The sequence below is a fragment of the Phaseolus vulgaris genome, chromosome 8, assembly GCF_051622355.1.
Source record: "Phaseolus vulgaris cultivar YP4 chromosome 8, ASM5162235v1, whole genome shotgun sequence".
Lineage (NCBI taxonomy): Eukaryota > Viridiplantae > Streptophyta > Magnoliopsida > Fabales > Fabaceae > Phaseolus > Phaseolus vulgaris.
In genome coordinates, this window is record NC_143505.1 from 7,542,770 (window position 1) to 7,558,528 (window position 15,759).

Below are 15,759 nucleotides of genomic sequence, written 5' to 3' on the forward strand. Positions count from 1 at the left end.
TTGTTTTTTAAAAAGAATTTGAGCAAACACATTCTAGACTTATTTCTTTGTAATTCTTTTGTTTTGTCTTGGAAGATTAACTTTTTTTTTTTTTTCATTTGTAATTCCTCATTGAATAGGTTTTGATCAATAAAAATTTTATTTTTTAATTCAAAAAAATAACTTTTTTCGAGTTGATTCACAAGTAAAACAATTCATATCTAAATAAAGAAATAAATTAAATCATCAAATATAAATTTTAAAATATATTAATGATGCAACCCGACTCATGTCCAAGACTAGTTTAACCCACTATTTTCATCATAAATACTTCACAAACTTCTAATTATTTAAATAAAATATTATATGAAAATAACAATAGGAAACCAAATGTAATAATTAAAAAATTAAACTAAATTTGAGTAAAACATTAGTTCAATTACATTTTTAGTTCTGAAATGTAGGATAAATACACTTTTAGTCCCTCGAATTAAAAAAAAAATCATTTTAGTCTTTCAAAATTTAGTAAAATATAAGTTTAGTATATAAATACTAAATTTCTAAGACAAAAACAGTTTAAAAAATCATTTTATTCCCTAAAATTAAGAAGTAAACTCATACTCTTTTCTTTCAATTAAAGAAGTATTATAAGTTTTTTAAATTTAGTGGACCAAAACCAAAATCATTCTAAACTTCAAGACCCAAAGACATAATTAAACAAAGAATACATATGTAATAATGATGATATTTTACAAAAATGGGGAATAGAACTTGAGTGCATACTTTTTACCAGGTATAACATTTATTTAGTCTTAGATATTAATACTTAAATACTGGTTATGAATTTGGAACAGTATAAAAGGTTTAAAACAACATAAAACGTCATGTCAGTCCTACTCTTACAGTTACATGCAGAGGAAGCAAAAGTGACAATACAAGTATACATAGTGTATGCACTACTATGAGTTCATGTAACTTTTTTTCATTCTTGAGCACTCTGATTCAGAAAGAACAACTTTTCTTAAGAGAATTACACCTTCTCAAGCTTCTCTCTTTCTTGCTTAAGCACCAGTATGGATTGTCACATGTTCCCTCCTCCATGGAGATCAGTTCATATTTGCTCTCACCTCTTTGTCCATGGAATTCAGCACATAAGATGACAAATTTGGCCACATTGCATTGAATGTATCAGCCTGTAACTTCTTTGATATTTTCAAGAATTTAATTAGCTGATGTATTTATACAAGGATAAACTACCATTTTGCTCCCTAAATGTATAAATTGATGACACTTAAATCTCTGAAAGTAAACTACCATTTTGCTCCCTAAATGTATAAATTGATGACACTTAAATCTCTGAAAGAACAAAAATTCTGATTTAATCTAATTAATGTACCTTTTACACATTCAAAAACAAGATTAGAACTTTAGTTCTTTCTGGGTACTAAATTCCATATTTTACACATTCAAGAAGCATAATATGACCCTCATGCAAATGGGTAAATGAAACTTACATCAGGCATGGAAGGGAAGCCACCAATTAATGCACATCCTCGGTAAGGGTCCACACCAAGCTAAAACATTTCAGATGAGAACAAAGTCACCAATTTTTCCTTTGAAATGGTATAGGATAATTCACAAAAGAATGCATTTCTAATGTAATACCTTACTACAGACATCACAAATACCGCAACAAGATATGCAACTTTGAACAGCCGCTTCTTTTTCTCCCAATTCAGCTTATTGTATATTTCTGTAACATCTGCTAAGTGTTCTCTTCTAATGTACCTGATATTAGGTTTCATGTCATATTGGGTGTAGGAATATAATATATCTGAAAATAATGTGCATAGGTAATAACAGCACATGCTTTATACAGATAAAAATTATTGAAATTCAATGCTTTCTGGACTCCATTTATTATCCCGTGCTGGATTACACTATGTCACAAATGCCCAATTTTAATGCCAAGATTTTGAACTCAAAATTGCAATCTAATTATCCAGATTTCAGACTATATCTGAATGTAAGTTTTACAGTCAAGATATTTTTTGGGATGGCAATGCAGACTATGTTTTGATAGTCCTTGATTACATAAGTTTCTAATCATGTCTTATAACTTATTTTCGGACAATCTTCTTGTTTCACCATAATTTGTGCCAACACTCAGGTATTCCTAAGTGTTTGTTCAACAGTTTCCAGGCTATCCCTCAAATTATAATATTAGAAACTTGAACAACCACTTGAAGTTCAGTGTTCTTTCGTTTTGCAAATGCCAGCCCAAAAGATCTTAATACATCTCATTCAAATCTTGCAATCAGTACCATATTAGTCGTGGTGGTTTGTGAGCCACCAAATCACAATGTTTTAAACCAAAATCAGAGAAACGTATTCATTCCATTCTATTGAGTTTTGCTTCAAGTGATCAACATTTTCAACCACAAAGTAAACACAATTTTTCCCAATAAGAAGATTGAGAAGCTTAGTGAAAGAAATACAATAATTTAAAATTAACAACAACAAAATTATATTAAAGGAGCACCACAAGTCATGATATGTGAGCTTCTTGTTATAAAATTGATTCAATTACAAGTTAAATGCTGCATGCCTTCATTTATCATTGCAATCTATGCTTCATATGAAAGAACTAAAGCATAACTATTTTATCTTTTCCACCAAGCTTTATGGTCTACAATATTAGAAAATATAAAACAAGATTTGCTCCCTTACTTTAATCCTACCTTGTATATAGATGTAACAAGATCCAGCAGTTTTAACAAGACAAAATTAATAAAGCACAAACTTATTGAGAAGGAAAGCAAAAGAAAACTCACGTTCTCACATTGTAATACAGGAAAGGAAGAGATAGGAGGAATATAAACCAATGTCCAGCTATAAGATTTATGAAGCAGAAGCTTCCTTGGATAATAAACTCTGGCACCACAACCTGGTTTATCCGAGATGTTGAATCATATGGATTTATATAATCAAACTCCAGGTCCACCAATAATATAAGCTGCATAAAAATTTCAAGGAATGACAAAAAATTTCATAAATGGTAAGCAGTATTTTTGCTCATTTTCACTAATGGATAGAAACAACAATTGAGGTGCGAATTCCAACTTCAAAGAGGTCAAGATAAAGTTTAATAAAACAGGGGGAAAGAATACTAGCAGTATTGCTATCTCAAAGTTGCTGAGTTTTTTTTTTTCATTCTTTAAAAGCCTTAGTTTTAAAACTTCATCAATATAACTGGTTGTAGTTTTGTAGGTAAAAATATTTACTTCTAGTACATTACACTGTCTTTCTAGACTAGGAAAATATAGAAGAACAGTTTTGAAGGAACTAGGAATTAATACACATGACAATTATGACATTGCTGAGCTCCACCTATCCATTTGGAATGGTCATATAGAATTCAAATTGAACTAAAAAGAACAAGGCCATTAATCTTTTGCACAGAGAAACTACAAAGAAGCTTTTCAAATAAGGTAAAAGCCAAAACAAAAAGGTGGAAGGAAGCATAAAATGGTGTGATTCCTACCATGCAGTTCATCTTACCTTAAGAAAAATATTGCTTAGTTTTCAAACTTTTGTAAGACAAATTTTGAAAATGAATTACTTTCCAAAATTTAACATAAATATTTTTTCAAAGTAAATGAATTACCTCCAGAAAGTTGTTCTAAAATCTACACACAGGCCTTGCCATCAAAATCTCAAAGGCTCTCCACCCAATACAAAAAAATTAACCACATAAACATAAAAAAATTGTTACAATTGGAATTGAAACCTTATGCCCTTGCACACTCAAAATAAATTATTTTACCACACCCACAGAAAAAAAAAAAAAATTCTTCTTCTCCTTCTATTTTTTTAATGGGAAACACTAATTATGAAAAATAAGCAGAGGAAAAACAATAAGAACTGAATTGTGAAGATTAAACCAGAATTTAAATAATGAAGCTCAGGATCAATAATTTCTGCTTCATTACAGTTATTAAACACAAATCAATAAAGGGCACCCACAAACATAAACCTTGAAAAAAACAAAAAAAAAAGGATCTTTTTTAAACAAACAGAAAAAGGAACATTGAATTAAAAAGAAGAAAAGAGAATAATGAATGTGATGTAATAGTGAAATACCTGGTAACCAAGGATACAAAGAAGGGTCAAAATTAGGACAAACGTTGAGATCCAATACAACACCTCCGTCATAACGCCCACCGCTGCATGCCGTTTTTTAATCTCTTCCTCGCACGGTGTTTTTCTTAAACGGAGTTCCTCGTTTTCGGTAAATCAAATTTTTTACCCTTAATTTTTTCGAATTTTCCTTTTAAAAAAAGTGGTTTCATTTTTGGGCCACATTTAGGGCTTCATAATTAAATTGGGCTGGGAGAAAGTTTTACAAAAATATATTTTTAAATTAAATTTCAGCATTTTAAAAAAAAATCAACAAATACTTATGAATTTTAGTTATAATATAATTTATTAAAAACTATCTTATAGTACATAAACTATAACACTAATTATATAAAAAGAAATGTTTATCTTTTATATTACGTAAAAATAAATATTAATTTATATTTATCTAAATGCTATTTCCTCTCATTATTTTTCTTACTAGCAGAAATACATACGGATGTGTATGTGTATCCATATATTTTTATTATTATTTATATATAATTATGTTTAATATTAAAAGTTGAATAATTTTTTTTATATTTATCCATTATATATTTAATTAGATTTATTAAAATTAAATTCATCAATTAAATATACAAATGAGAAAGAATATTTTAATAACTTTAGTATCATTAATAATGTTACATGTGAACAAATACAAATGTATGAATGCATCATCTTTTAGTATCATCTTTCCTTTACATGGGAATAAATAAATCTTCATCTTTGTTCTTCCTTTTCTAGGTCTTTTTTACCCCTATGGATTAATGACTTCTACAGGTGTCCAAGAAGTTTCATAACAAAAACAAAAACATTGAAATAAGCTTAATAAAACATTTTTTTTTAGTTTTAAAGACTTAACAAAATTATCTTTGAAGATTGAAAAAAATATTGAATGGTTAATGTTTATAAAATAATCATTTTAGTACTCTTGATAAGAAAAAAAATAACATTTTAGTTTTTAATAAAAAGAAAAAAAGGATTTAGATGGAAAATAGTGAAGAAATAAGCACCAAACGACATGTGGATACTTGAAACACGCAAAACAAGACGTGGTTAGTTTTACAGTTGTAGTCTCTTATGAAAAAAGAAATTGAGAAACTTACTCATTTGAAAGTAAAGAAAACAAAGTGAGTGAAGTGAAGAAGGGAGCGTTTTGGACAAAGAGTCACCCATTTTAATTCAACAAAAGAATCAATATTCATTTGCTTAATATTGTAACTTAAGGACAATTAAGAGAGATGTGAGAAGTTTTTAATAAGAAAAGTGAAAAAAAAATTATATAAAAAAAGTGAAAAATTGTTAAAAAAGTAACAAAAAGTGTTCAAATTATAGAATTAGAAAAATGAGAATAAAAAAAAATTACAAAGATGTGTAATCTAATAATAAAATGACAAAAAGCTTCTTTATTATATATTTTTAAAATAATCAAATAAAATATTAATATAAAAATAAAAATAAAATAAACTGTTAAAAAAATCCACCTTTATACATGGTTATAGATCTTTTTTCCTGTCTTTATTTCTTTCCTCCCTTATTTTAATGTTAATATAGTGTAATGTTTTAACAGTTTACAGTTTAGATAATAAGAAAATACACAAAAGTTATTACCTTAACATTCTTTTATTACTATTTTTTTAACCAATCACATGGTGGAGAATATCACTAGTTTTACTCATAATTAATCTCTACCAATAAATTTTAACCAATTGTTTTTATTAAAATATTTTATTTTAAGTAATTTTTTATTTACAATATGCCAACCCGAAATCATATTTTAAATACTTTTGAGTTTACTTCCACTCGTAACATCATTATATCGATTCAAAATCAAATAACTGTTAATTTTTTTTAAATCACCCAACTCACTTTCCATTCTTAAAAAACATTATTTTTTTAAATTATGCATTTACATTCAAAACTATTTAATAGCAATTTTATTTTCTATCTAAGATATTTTTTTGGCAATCTTAAAAAAACTATTTTAAATGATAATATTTTTGTTAGTTTTTCTCACGTGCAAGAGTTATCCTGTTTTTGTCTCATTCCACCGACACTTCACACCAAACTCGTAAATTTAACGTAATATTAATGATGAGTGGATACTTAACAGATAACGTGGTCCAAATTAATTCTTAAAGGAATCACCGATTAATTTTTTATATCATATAATTAGTTTTATTAAAAAAAATACGAAATCTTACTTTAATACTGAAATTAATTTTATAATTTATTCTGATTCAAATTCAAAATTAAATATCTATTATGAACACTACACTCAAAATAAATATATATCATTAAATATTATGTATTATTTTCAATTATCATAAATCTTAATTAAACATTGGAATACATATATGATATATCCCACTACACATTCTCACCATTAAATATAAGATCTTATCTATCAAAGAAGGACAAGAAAAAACCTTTTGCAGCCAATCAGAAATAGTTATTATACTGGGATGGATGTACGAACTGTGAATACCGTAATTCGGCTTTAGAATCGACTGAGCAACCAATATCTTCGGTTCAATTAAAATTAATAAAGTTAAATTATCATTAAGAATTAGATAATACACATTTAATTACGATTCACTTTCCTAATCGATCCAACAAGATATTTCTAATAAAATAATATAAATAACACACATTTCAAGAAGTAAGTACTTCATAGACATCTGAGTATCGAACACCCTTTGCTGACTTGAGTGTCGAAGTGTCTTCTGCAGGTACCCTCATTCAACATTTCTTAAAAAACCGAATGATTAAACAACCGAAACTCCAAAAAATAATAGGAAATCTAGGAGAGAAAACTGAAGTGTAGATCAATCACCAATAAAAAAGAGAAAGACAAAGCTTCTCAATAGAAGAGTTACACCTCATCACATTGCATTGCAGCATGCAAGACCATGCACTCAAGGGAACAAACACGTGTGGTTCTGACTTTCACTACATGCTGCATACATTCGCTGCTGGTTCAAGATGATTTCGCATGTGAATATTGAAAAGAAAAATGCAAAATCTATATATTTAATGGTTTCAAATAACATAAATTTTCACTGCATTAAGTTCTTCTGCAGATGATTAGTGTCTTGAAAAAATGACCCAATTAATTACTATCAAAGAAATTTCATTCATTCGGAGGGTTGATGAACCGTTTCTTCATGTGGCCGAGACTATGAATGCGAAGACAAATCTGCAACCATGACCACTCCGATTTTGAATTCAATGGCAATAAATTCTGCATTAATATCTTCATAAATTCAGTCTTTGGGATACCCATTCTCTCTTTTCCAACTCCAATAATGTCTCTCAAAACATCAATATAAGATTAATTTGATACTTTTTAATATAAAAATAAAATATTTACTTGAATGTTAAATAAAAAATATTTTCCATATAACTGTTGACTGCTCATTCATTCTTGTGTATTTCGAAAATACTTATAAATTCGAGTTAATATATTATTTTGAGAATTTTTAATCTTTGAATTATGATATATAACTCATGATGTTTGCTCAATAATACTTCAATTTTTATTTATTTACTTTTACATGTGATTCCTCATTAAAATAAGATTATCTTATTGTTTATTCTTAATTTTTTATATTATTATATTTATTAGTTTCTTATTGACTTGAGTATGAAGGTTTTTTTTCAAGTGAACTATCATTTGGTTTTTACTATGGAAGCAAGTAAGAAAAAGATTAAATTTGTTATTAAGAATTAAATTTGTGATAATAAAATAAAGTTGTGTGCTGATACTTAAAAAGCAAATTTCATATTACATAAAATCACAACCTGAACAACCTCTTCTATCATGATGTTTGATTTCATGAAAATAAACATATTTTATAGATAATTAGAGATGACAATGCACGATAGACCATGCAGGTCGATTTGTAGTCCGCTATCGAAAAACATGTTGAACTCATTAATTTAGTTTGCTGACCCGCTTAGACCCATTTCGTATAACCTGCAGCCCGCGCAACCAAACAGCGGGGCGGGTTGACCCACATAAATAAAAATAATAATTAATTTATTTTTTCTAAAAAAAAAACTTCATCAACTCATTATTGCAGTGTGACCTTTATTTTATTTTATTTTAAAAAATTAATATTTAATGTACTAAAAATGTAATATTTTATTTTAATAATCTAAATATTAAGAGTGAGAGTGGATCTAGTTTTAAGTAAAATCTTATCTTTAAAATTTATTAATAAAAATAATAATATAAAGAAGAGATTTCAATAAGATACTCTTTAACAAATTAGTCATCTTCATTAAAATATTTTGTAACAAAACAAAACTTTAATTATTTTTAATCAATCCTTCTAACAATCCTCCTACTTGAATTCATATTTTTATCTTAATTGAACTAATTGAAATATGGATAAAATTTTAATTTTTCAACATAAGAAATAAGTGTTTTTATAATTAATAGATTTTTTTTAAATATTTTCCTTATACGGTGTGGGCCCAGTGAAATGAGTTGACATTTCTTGCGCAAGATGGGCAAAATGCAGGACGAACATATGCAGGTGGGTCAATCCGCATTGTCATTCCTATGAATAATATTGATGTATTGGACTTGTTGATCAAGATCCTAATAGGTGATGTTTAGCCAATACTAAAAGAGAGAAACTTGATTTTTGTTTTTATAATTCTGTTGACATAGTTCTTAGAAAAAAAATAAATCTCCAATAAGAACAATAACATAATCATATTCTTGAAGAAGACCATCAAGAATAAAGTTCAAAATTCTTTAAAAAAAATTGGACCTCAAATCGAAGAAAAAAGAGAGTTAACAAAACTCTTGATATGAGAAAGAAAAACAAAAAAAGGTGTTATTATCTAAAAAAGAGTTTCATAAATCAAAACAAATTTGTCTTGCTTTATTGATAATTAATTTATTTATATACCGACATTGTTAATATAAATATTAATGATAATGATTAATCTCATGAAACATCACTTCATTAAATAACATGTAAATGTTTAAAGTGCACTTACATAATCTATAATTGAATAGTTACAACACTCAATATCTGATTATCTTGGATGATTTCAAAGACATCATGCATGGTTATGTACAATGATATATTACCATTGTCAACTCCAAACAATGTGGCATCCTAAGGAATGTCACAAAATGCATGAAACAATACATGTGAAACCTCAACCAACTCCTGAATTTGATTAACATTTGACTAAGTTGTGGCTCATGCTCAAGGCTTAAATCACCACCAATTGGGATCCTTTGTGTCCTCCTAGGGTCCATAAAGCATAGTAACAAACATTAGATATCAATCTAAATAACTTTAAGAGAAATTAATAAAATATACCTGATAATTTTTTAAAATGACCTTAATCATATGTGTACGTCATACAATGAATGTTTAAAATGGAACATTTAAAGAATGAATCAACCCTTATACAAAATATTGAGCCTAGTCAACCTCCTTCCTTACATATTTCGCACTTGTCACACATACATACATATCAAGAGTCCTTTCTTGAAACATGACCCCGATAAACAAAAAAATATGACACATTAGACCTTGTACACATGCATTTGAACTTTCGGGAGCCACGTGCAAATGTGTTTATGCAAAAGATAATCTAAACTTATGATACCAAAAGAAATTGACCCAAAAAGAAAGAGGACTAGTTATTTGTTCACGCTTGTTCATCTTCTTTCCTACTCCTTATCTTCATCCTTGTAAAGCATTTCATAGTTACACAACAAGAAAATCATGAAATAGAAACCAATTTTTAGAGACCAAAATAATTAGTTGCAATAGTAACTAAATTAGAGACCATTTTAGAAACTAAAAGAAAAATTGGTTTCTAAATTAGTTTCTATTATTTTTAAATAGTTTCTAAATTGGTATCTAATTAACAACCAAGGTTTTAACTACCAATTATTTAGTTTCTAAATTTGGTCTCTAAAACCTTGGTTGCTAATTAGATACCAATTTAGAAATTATTTAACAATAATAGAAACTAATTTAAAAACCAATTTTTTATTTAGTTTCTAAAATGGTCTCTAATTTAGTTACTATTGCAACTAATTATTTTGGTCTCTAAAAATTAGTTTCTATTTCATGATTTTCTTGTAGTGTTAGTTTTTTTTCACCAAATGTTCCAAACAAAGTTTCCTTCTCCATTGGGGACATAAGATACTTACCTTGCATAATTAGTCAATAGTAGCATAGCAAAAGAAAAGTGAAAATAGTAGTGATCAACAACAAACATTACTGCATAGAGCTAAGGTTGTTGATCACCTCACAGACTCATTCCTTTCACACTAGAATTATAAAGATTTAAGACATATCAAAGGGCACAAACAAGAGAACTTGGTTTTGGGATGTGTACCTGTATGGATATTGGGGACTGAGTAATGTTGGTCAACGTCGATACAAGGTGTCTGCTTCAGTCTTAGTTGTCTTGTCCTTCGAGTTTCCTTCTTCCTCGCGTGCCTCGGTCGGCCGGTGGGGGTACCTGCGATTGTGCTCCGACGCTCAAGTCAGTAATCTCTCTCAGTGAGAATCCTTGATAATCTGAAAAACATACCTTTTTCTCTTTCTTTTCCTTCTTTTGTACCTTCCCCTTGGGCTTGGGCCCTCTGGGTCGTTAGTGGTTCGCCACGTGTTTTCTGGTTTTTCGGTCGTGTTAGGTGGTTTCCTGGGATCTAGGGGATGTTCCCGAAAATCTGGGGAGTGCTCACGTGCGTTTGTTGTTCAGTGGGAATTAACCGTTTGTCCCATGCGTGACCACGTTAGTTAGATAATTTTAATCTGAACCATGCGGTCGTCCGGTCCCGACCGGTACACTTGCCCCCCAGGCTCGAGGTGAATAAAAGCCGAAGAGTCGTAATGATTGTTGTGCCTTTCGAGGTGTCAGACATTAAATTTAACGGAATGACGGGAGGTTCGCATTAGCGAAGAATATTTTCGGTTAGGCATCGGAAAAGCGGTCTGCCTGCATGGAGCACCCCTGGAGGACAACCGTGCGACATAGAAAAAATAGTAGTTGATGGAAAGCTGGTGCCGGCCAACCCCGATGATAATTTAGATGAGGAGGCCGAGGCGGAGACCCCTGGCCAACAGCCGGACGTCTCTTTTGTAGAGTTAATGAACAATGTGCCATAGAAAATTGCTGAACCCGACATGTGGGCAATACACACTTGCATTTTGAATTTTTTATAATTTCAGCTAATATTTGTAGTGCGTAGGCCGAACGATAATTTCTAAACGTGGTTTGATTTATATGTAATGATTTACGAATTCGGGTGCCGAACGAGGCATAGGTAATTTTCGATTTTCGAAAGAATAAGGTAATGCGGATGCCGAACGAGACAAAAAATTCCAATTATGGTATAAGATAATTCGTGTGCCGAACGAGGCATAGATAATTCTGATTATATTAAAGTAATAAGATAATTTTGATGCCGAACGAGACATAAATAATTCTGATTACATTAAAGTAATAAAATAATTCTGATGCCGAACGAGGCATAAATAATTCTGATTACATTAAAGTAATAAAATAATTCTGATGCCGAACGAGGCATTAATAATTCTGATTACATTAAAGTAATAAGATAATCCTGATGCCGAACGAGGCATAAATAATTCTGATTACATTAAAGTAATAAGATAATTATGATGCCGAACGAGGCATAAATAATTCTGATTACATTAAAGTAATAAGATAATTCTGATGCCGCACGAGACATAAATAATTCTGATTACATTAAAGTAATAAAATAATTCTGATGCCGAACGAGGCATAAATAATTCTGATTACATTAAAGTAATAAGATAATTCTGATGCCGAACGAGGCATTAATAATTCTGATTACATTAAAGTAATAAGATAATTCTGATGTCGAACGAGGCATTAATAATTCTGATTACATTAAAGTAATAAGATAATCCTGATGCCGAACGAGGCATAAATAATTCTGATTACATTAAAGTAATAAGATAATTCTGATGCCGAACGAGGCATAAATAATTCTGATTACATTAAAGTAATAAGATAATTCTGATGCCGCACGAGACATAAATAATTCTGATTACATTAAAGTAATAAGATAATTCTGATGCCGAACGAGGCATAAATAATTCTGATTACATTAAAGTAATAAGATAATTCTGATGTCGAACGATGCGTTATATGTCGATATATGTGGTATAACCGACCGTGTGTGTCATGGCCGGGAGAATGCTCCGCACGACTTTTTCTTTGTGTATAGCACCTTGTTTTCTCATTTGCACGTAAGTTTACCTTTTGATGATTTTACCATGAGATACTCAATGTCGCACCGACACAATTGCACCCTAACTCGTTGGCCATTTTACAAGCCTTTCGAGTTATTTGTCAAATATTTGGACTCGTGCCGACCGCCGAATCATTTTTATATTATTATAACACGTACCCGAGTACTCCATTAGGTTGGTTGTCGTTATCCAGTCGTCCGGGTAATGTGCGCTTTGCTGCTTTTACTGCCTCTTATAAGAATTTTAAGGAGTACTTTTTTTAAGTGTTTGTCGAGCCGGACGGCCTGAATCTATTCTATAATGCCGATGGAAGCACAAAATTTCCATTCCATTGGACGGAGAATCCCACCTCTCTTGACCATCGGCTTTGGGAATCTTTGTCTCCCATCGACCAAGAAATTTTGATGGTCGTGAATCAACTACCGTGTAAGCTCCCTACGCGGGAACTGATAGCCCTTTATGGGTCGTCCAAGCAGTGGGCGGACCTAAATGGTGAGCACCTTCTTCTTGCGGTCGTTCGGCTAATAGCATATCTGTTTCTTACTTTCGTGTTTATGTTGCAGAGATTGTGGTGAGCATGGATCCGAGTTTGAAGAAGTATATGAATAGTTTGAAGAGGCAGGCTAATAAGAGCAAGATTGCCACCATCGCTGGAATTGTCCCGCGGACGACTGAGCAATTTGACTTGCGACCGGAGGACGAGGAAATTTTTGCTAGCATTCCTACCTTAGATATGGTCGAGGAGACGGTCGAGCTGCAATGTCGTGCGGCTGTGGCGACCAGGGCTCTTGGCGACGAACTAAGGAGAGCGAAGACAGTATCGATTCCAAAACTGAAATCTCAGCTTAATGAATCGGCTGTTTTATTGAAGGATGCCCTGAAGGCTGCGGGTGAGGCTCGGACTGACGCTTAGTTGGCCAGAAAGGAGTATGAAGCTTTAAAGATTACTTTAGAAGAAGTAACGGTTGAGCGGGCAGATGCCATCAAGGAGCAGGAAAAACTGGCCGCGGAGAAGGAATTGTTGACTGCTCAAGTTGAACAGCTTCAAGGGTTCATGTTGAGCATCGACGAGGAGTCATTTAGGCAGGGCGTTCGGCGGGTCGCCTTTTTCCATGGGGTGCCGGTCGATGATGAGCGGTATGACTCGAACATGGACGTCGTGGATGGCCGTCTGATGCCTCTTGGAGAAGATGAGGCCGAAGAGAATGATCAAACCATCTGTCCTGTGGCTGAGATGCCTCGTGCAAATGATACTGTACGGCCGGAGGAGCCGGTGCAACCGGATGACATCCTTGACGTTGTTTAATATTTTCATTACCTGAGCCCGGGGTGTGGGCTAAAGACAATTTTACTGCTTTGCGACGTGTTTTGAACCATATCACTTTCTGCTATCGACTTTATTTTCATGGTCCTATTATCAAGCAGTTATTTGATGGTATTTCGAAGAATTTGATGTCTCGCGTAACTTGAACGAATGGTGGATACATACCGAACTTTTGACTAATAAACCGAAATATTAATATCTGACCGAATGAACTGTTGTATATTCTGGCCGAACGAACGGTTAATGAATTAATTAATTTCTGACCAAGGTAGGTAATTTAAAGTGCCTCGTTAAAACCTTCTCGGTAGAAAACCCTCCTTAGGGATAAAACTACCGAGCGAGGAAAGAGTGCACTGAGTTTATTCATCAACTGTAGTAGAATTTGAGATGCGTGGCATTCCACGTTCTCGGTATAGATTTTCCTGACAAATATTCTAAGTAATAAGCTTCTCCTGTTGCTGTGTCGGAGATGCGGAACGGTCCTTCCCAGTTGCTTGAAAACTTTCCTCCGTCCTTCCGAGCGTTGCTGCGCATGCGCCAAACTAGATCTCCTTTTTGATAGTTTCGTGGCTTCACTTTCGAGTTGTACCTTCGTGCTGCTCGTATCTTGCATGCTTCTTCTCTTATCTTGCATTTGTCTCTTAGTTCGTTGATGAGGTCGAATGAACGGATTGAACTGCTCTCAAATGTTTTTTCAGTGTCGAATTAGAGCATCCTCCGCCCGCAAAACCACCTGCAATGTAATTAATTTCTTGAGGGGGCTGACCGAGCGGCACTGGTCCAGCGATTGTATTGATGACTTCGCGAACTTTTTGTTTAGTTCGACTTCTACGTCCAGGGCTTTCGCTCTTAGGCCTCGTTCGTCTTATCGGACTTTCACTTCTTTTCCTTCTGTTTGAACGATAGTGGTTGTCACGGGTCCGGTCGTCTCTCCGTCCCGAACGTTCTCGGGGGTCATGGTCGCACTGGGGTGACCTGGGTGCAGTGATGGTGGTTTTCAGCGCTTGGCATCCTTCGGTCGTGTGGCCATAGTTACGACAGTATTGGCAACGTTTACTGGTGTCGGCATTGGGAGGGTAGCTGTGGAAACGGGGGCCCCTATTGGGGTGATGCCGTTCTTGATCGGTCGGTACTGTGGGGGGACGAATCCCTTTGCTTTTGTCTGTGTTCTCAGCATAAGTTTTTCGATGATAGTCGATATGTTCTTCTATCTGCATGAACTTTGTTGCTCTTGTTCTTAATTCGTCCATATCGCACGGAGGCCGTTTGATAAGGCTTTCCGTGAACCTCCCCGGCAGTATGGCCGAGACCAAATGATGCATGGCTATTTCTGGATTAAGATTACGAATGCTCATACACACGTTACTAAATTTGTTCATGAATGTTCTCAATGATTCTCCCCTTTCTTGTTTGACATTTAGAAGGGACATGGAGGATGTCCGATGAGGTCTACTTGTGGCATATTGCGTTGTGAACTTCAATTCCAAGGCGTCGAAGCTTGTAATGGAATTGGGTGGAAGGTCAGAAAACCATCCAAGGGGGCCTTCCCTGAGAGAGGTGGGGAAGACTTTACACCATACCGTTCGGTCGGTTGTGTAAAGGGTCATTTGAGTTCTAAATATATTCAGATGTTCGTCTGGATCTGTAGATCCGTCATAAAGATTTATCGTTAAGCCCCTCCACTTGTCAGGGAGAGGAGTGGCTATGATGTCGTCAGTGAACGGATGGCCTTTCGGGTTTGTTACCTTGTTTGGAGTTACTGGCTTTACACTTTGATGGGTGTGTTGAATGAGTGACATGTGAGGTATAGTCTGGGTTATTGTTTTTGTTCCTGATTGGAACGGTGATGGAGAAGGCGCACGCGAATGCCCTTCACGTCAGGTTGTTCGAGTCTGTCCAACAATCTCTTGTTCTGTTCTTTCAATTGGGCTATCTCTTCTGCGTGTTGCTGACGCTCTTCTTCTCGTCTTTTCCTTTCTTCAT

The 15,759-nt window shown here is 32.9% G+C and overlaps 1 protein-coding gene across 3 annotated transcripts; it reads right to left on the reverse strand.

Annotated features, from left to right (window-relative positions):
- Positions 1 to 744: 744 nt before the first annotated feature.
- On the reverse strand, positions 745 to 4,295 carry LOC137826649 (protein cornichon homolog 3). Of its 3 annotated transcripts, none has more exons than XM_068632715.2 (5): positions 4,123 to 4,295; positions 2,814 to 2,995; positions 1,645 to 1,767; positions 1,494 to 1,553; positions 745 to 1,172 (listed from the first exon to the last, which is right to left on the reverse strand). In XM_068632715.2, the coding sequence occupies exons 1-4, from the start codon at positions 4,192 to 4,194 to the stop codon at positions 1,520 to 1,522; spliced, it is 411 nt and encodes a 136-aa protein (XP_068488816.1). In that variant the 5' UTR covers positions 4,195 to 4,295; the 3' UTR covers positions 745 to 1,172; positions 1,494 to 1,519. The 3 variants fall into 3 exon arrangements, with proteins under 3 accessions (XP_068488816.1, XP_068488815.1, XP_068488814.1); XM_068632714.2 differs by having other exon boundaries at positions 745 to 1,178; positions 4,123 to 4,294; XM_068632713.2 differs by having other exon boundaries at positions 745 to 1,181; positions 4,123 to 4,294.
- Positions 4,296 to 15,759: the final 11,464 nt, after the last annotated feature.

Excerpts from the sequence above, each read along its gene's own strand:
- LOC137826649 (XM_068632715.2), bottom strand. The coding sequence starts at position 4,194 with ATGACGGAGGTGTTGTATTGGATCTCAACGTTTGTCCTAATTTTGACC. Across the intron at positions 1,768-2,813 it reads CTGTATTACAATGTGAGAAC|GTACATTAGAAGAGAACACT; the intron begins GTGAGTTTTCTT and ends ACCTAATATCAG. Across the intron at positions 1,554-1,644 it reads TTTGTGATGTCTGTAGTAAG|CTTGGTGTGGACCCTTACCG; the intron begins GTATTACATTAG and ends GAAATGTTTTAG.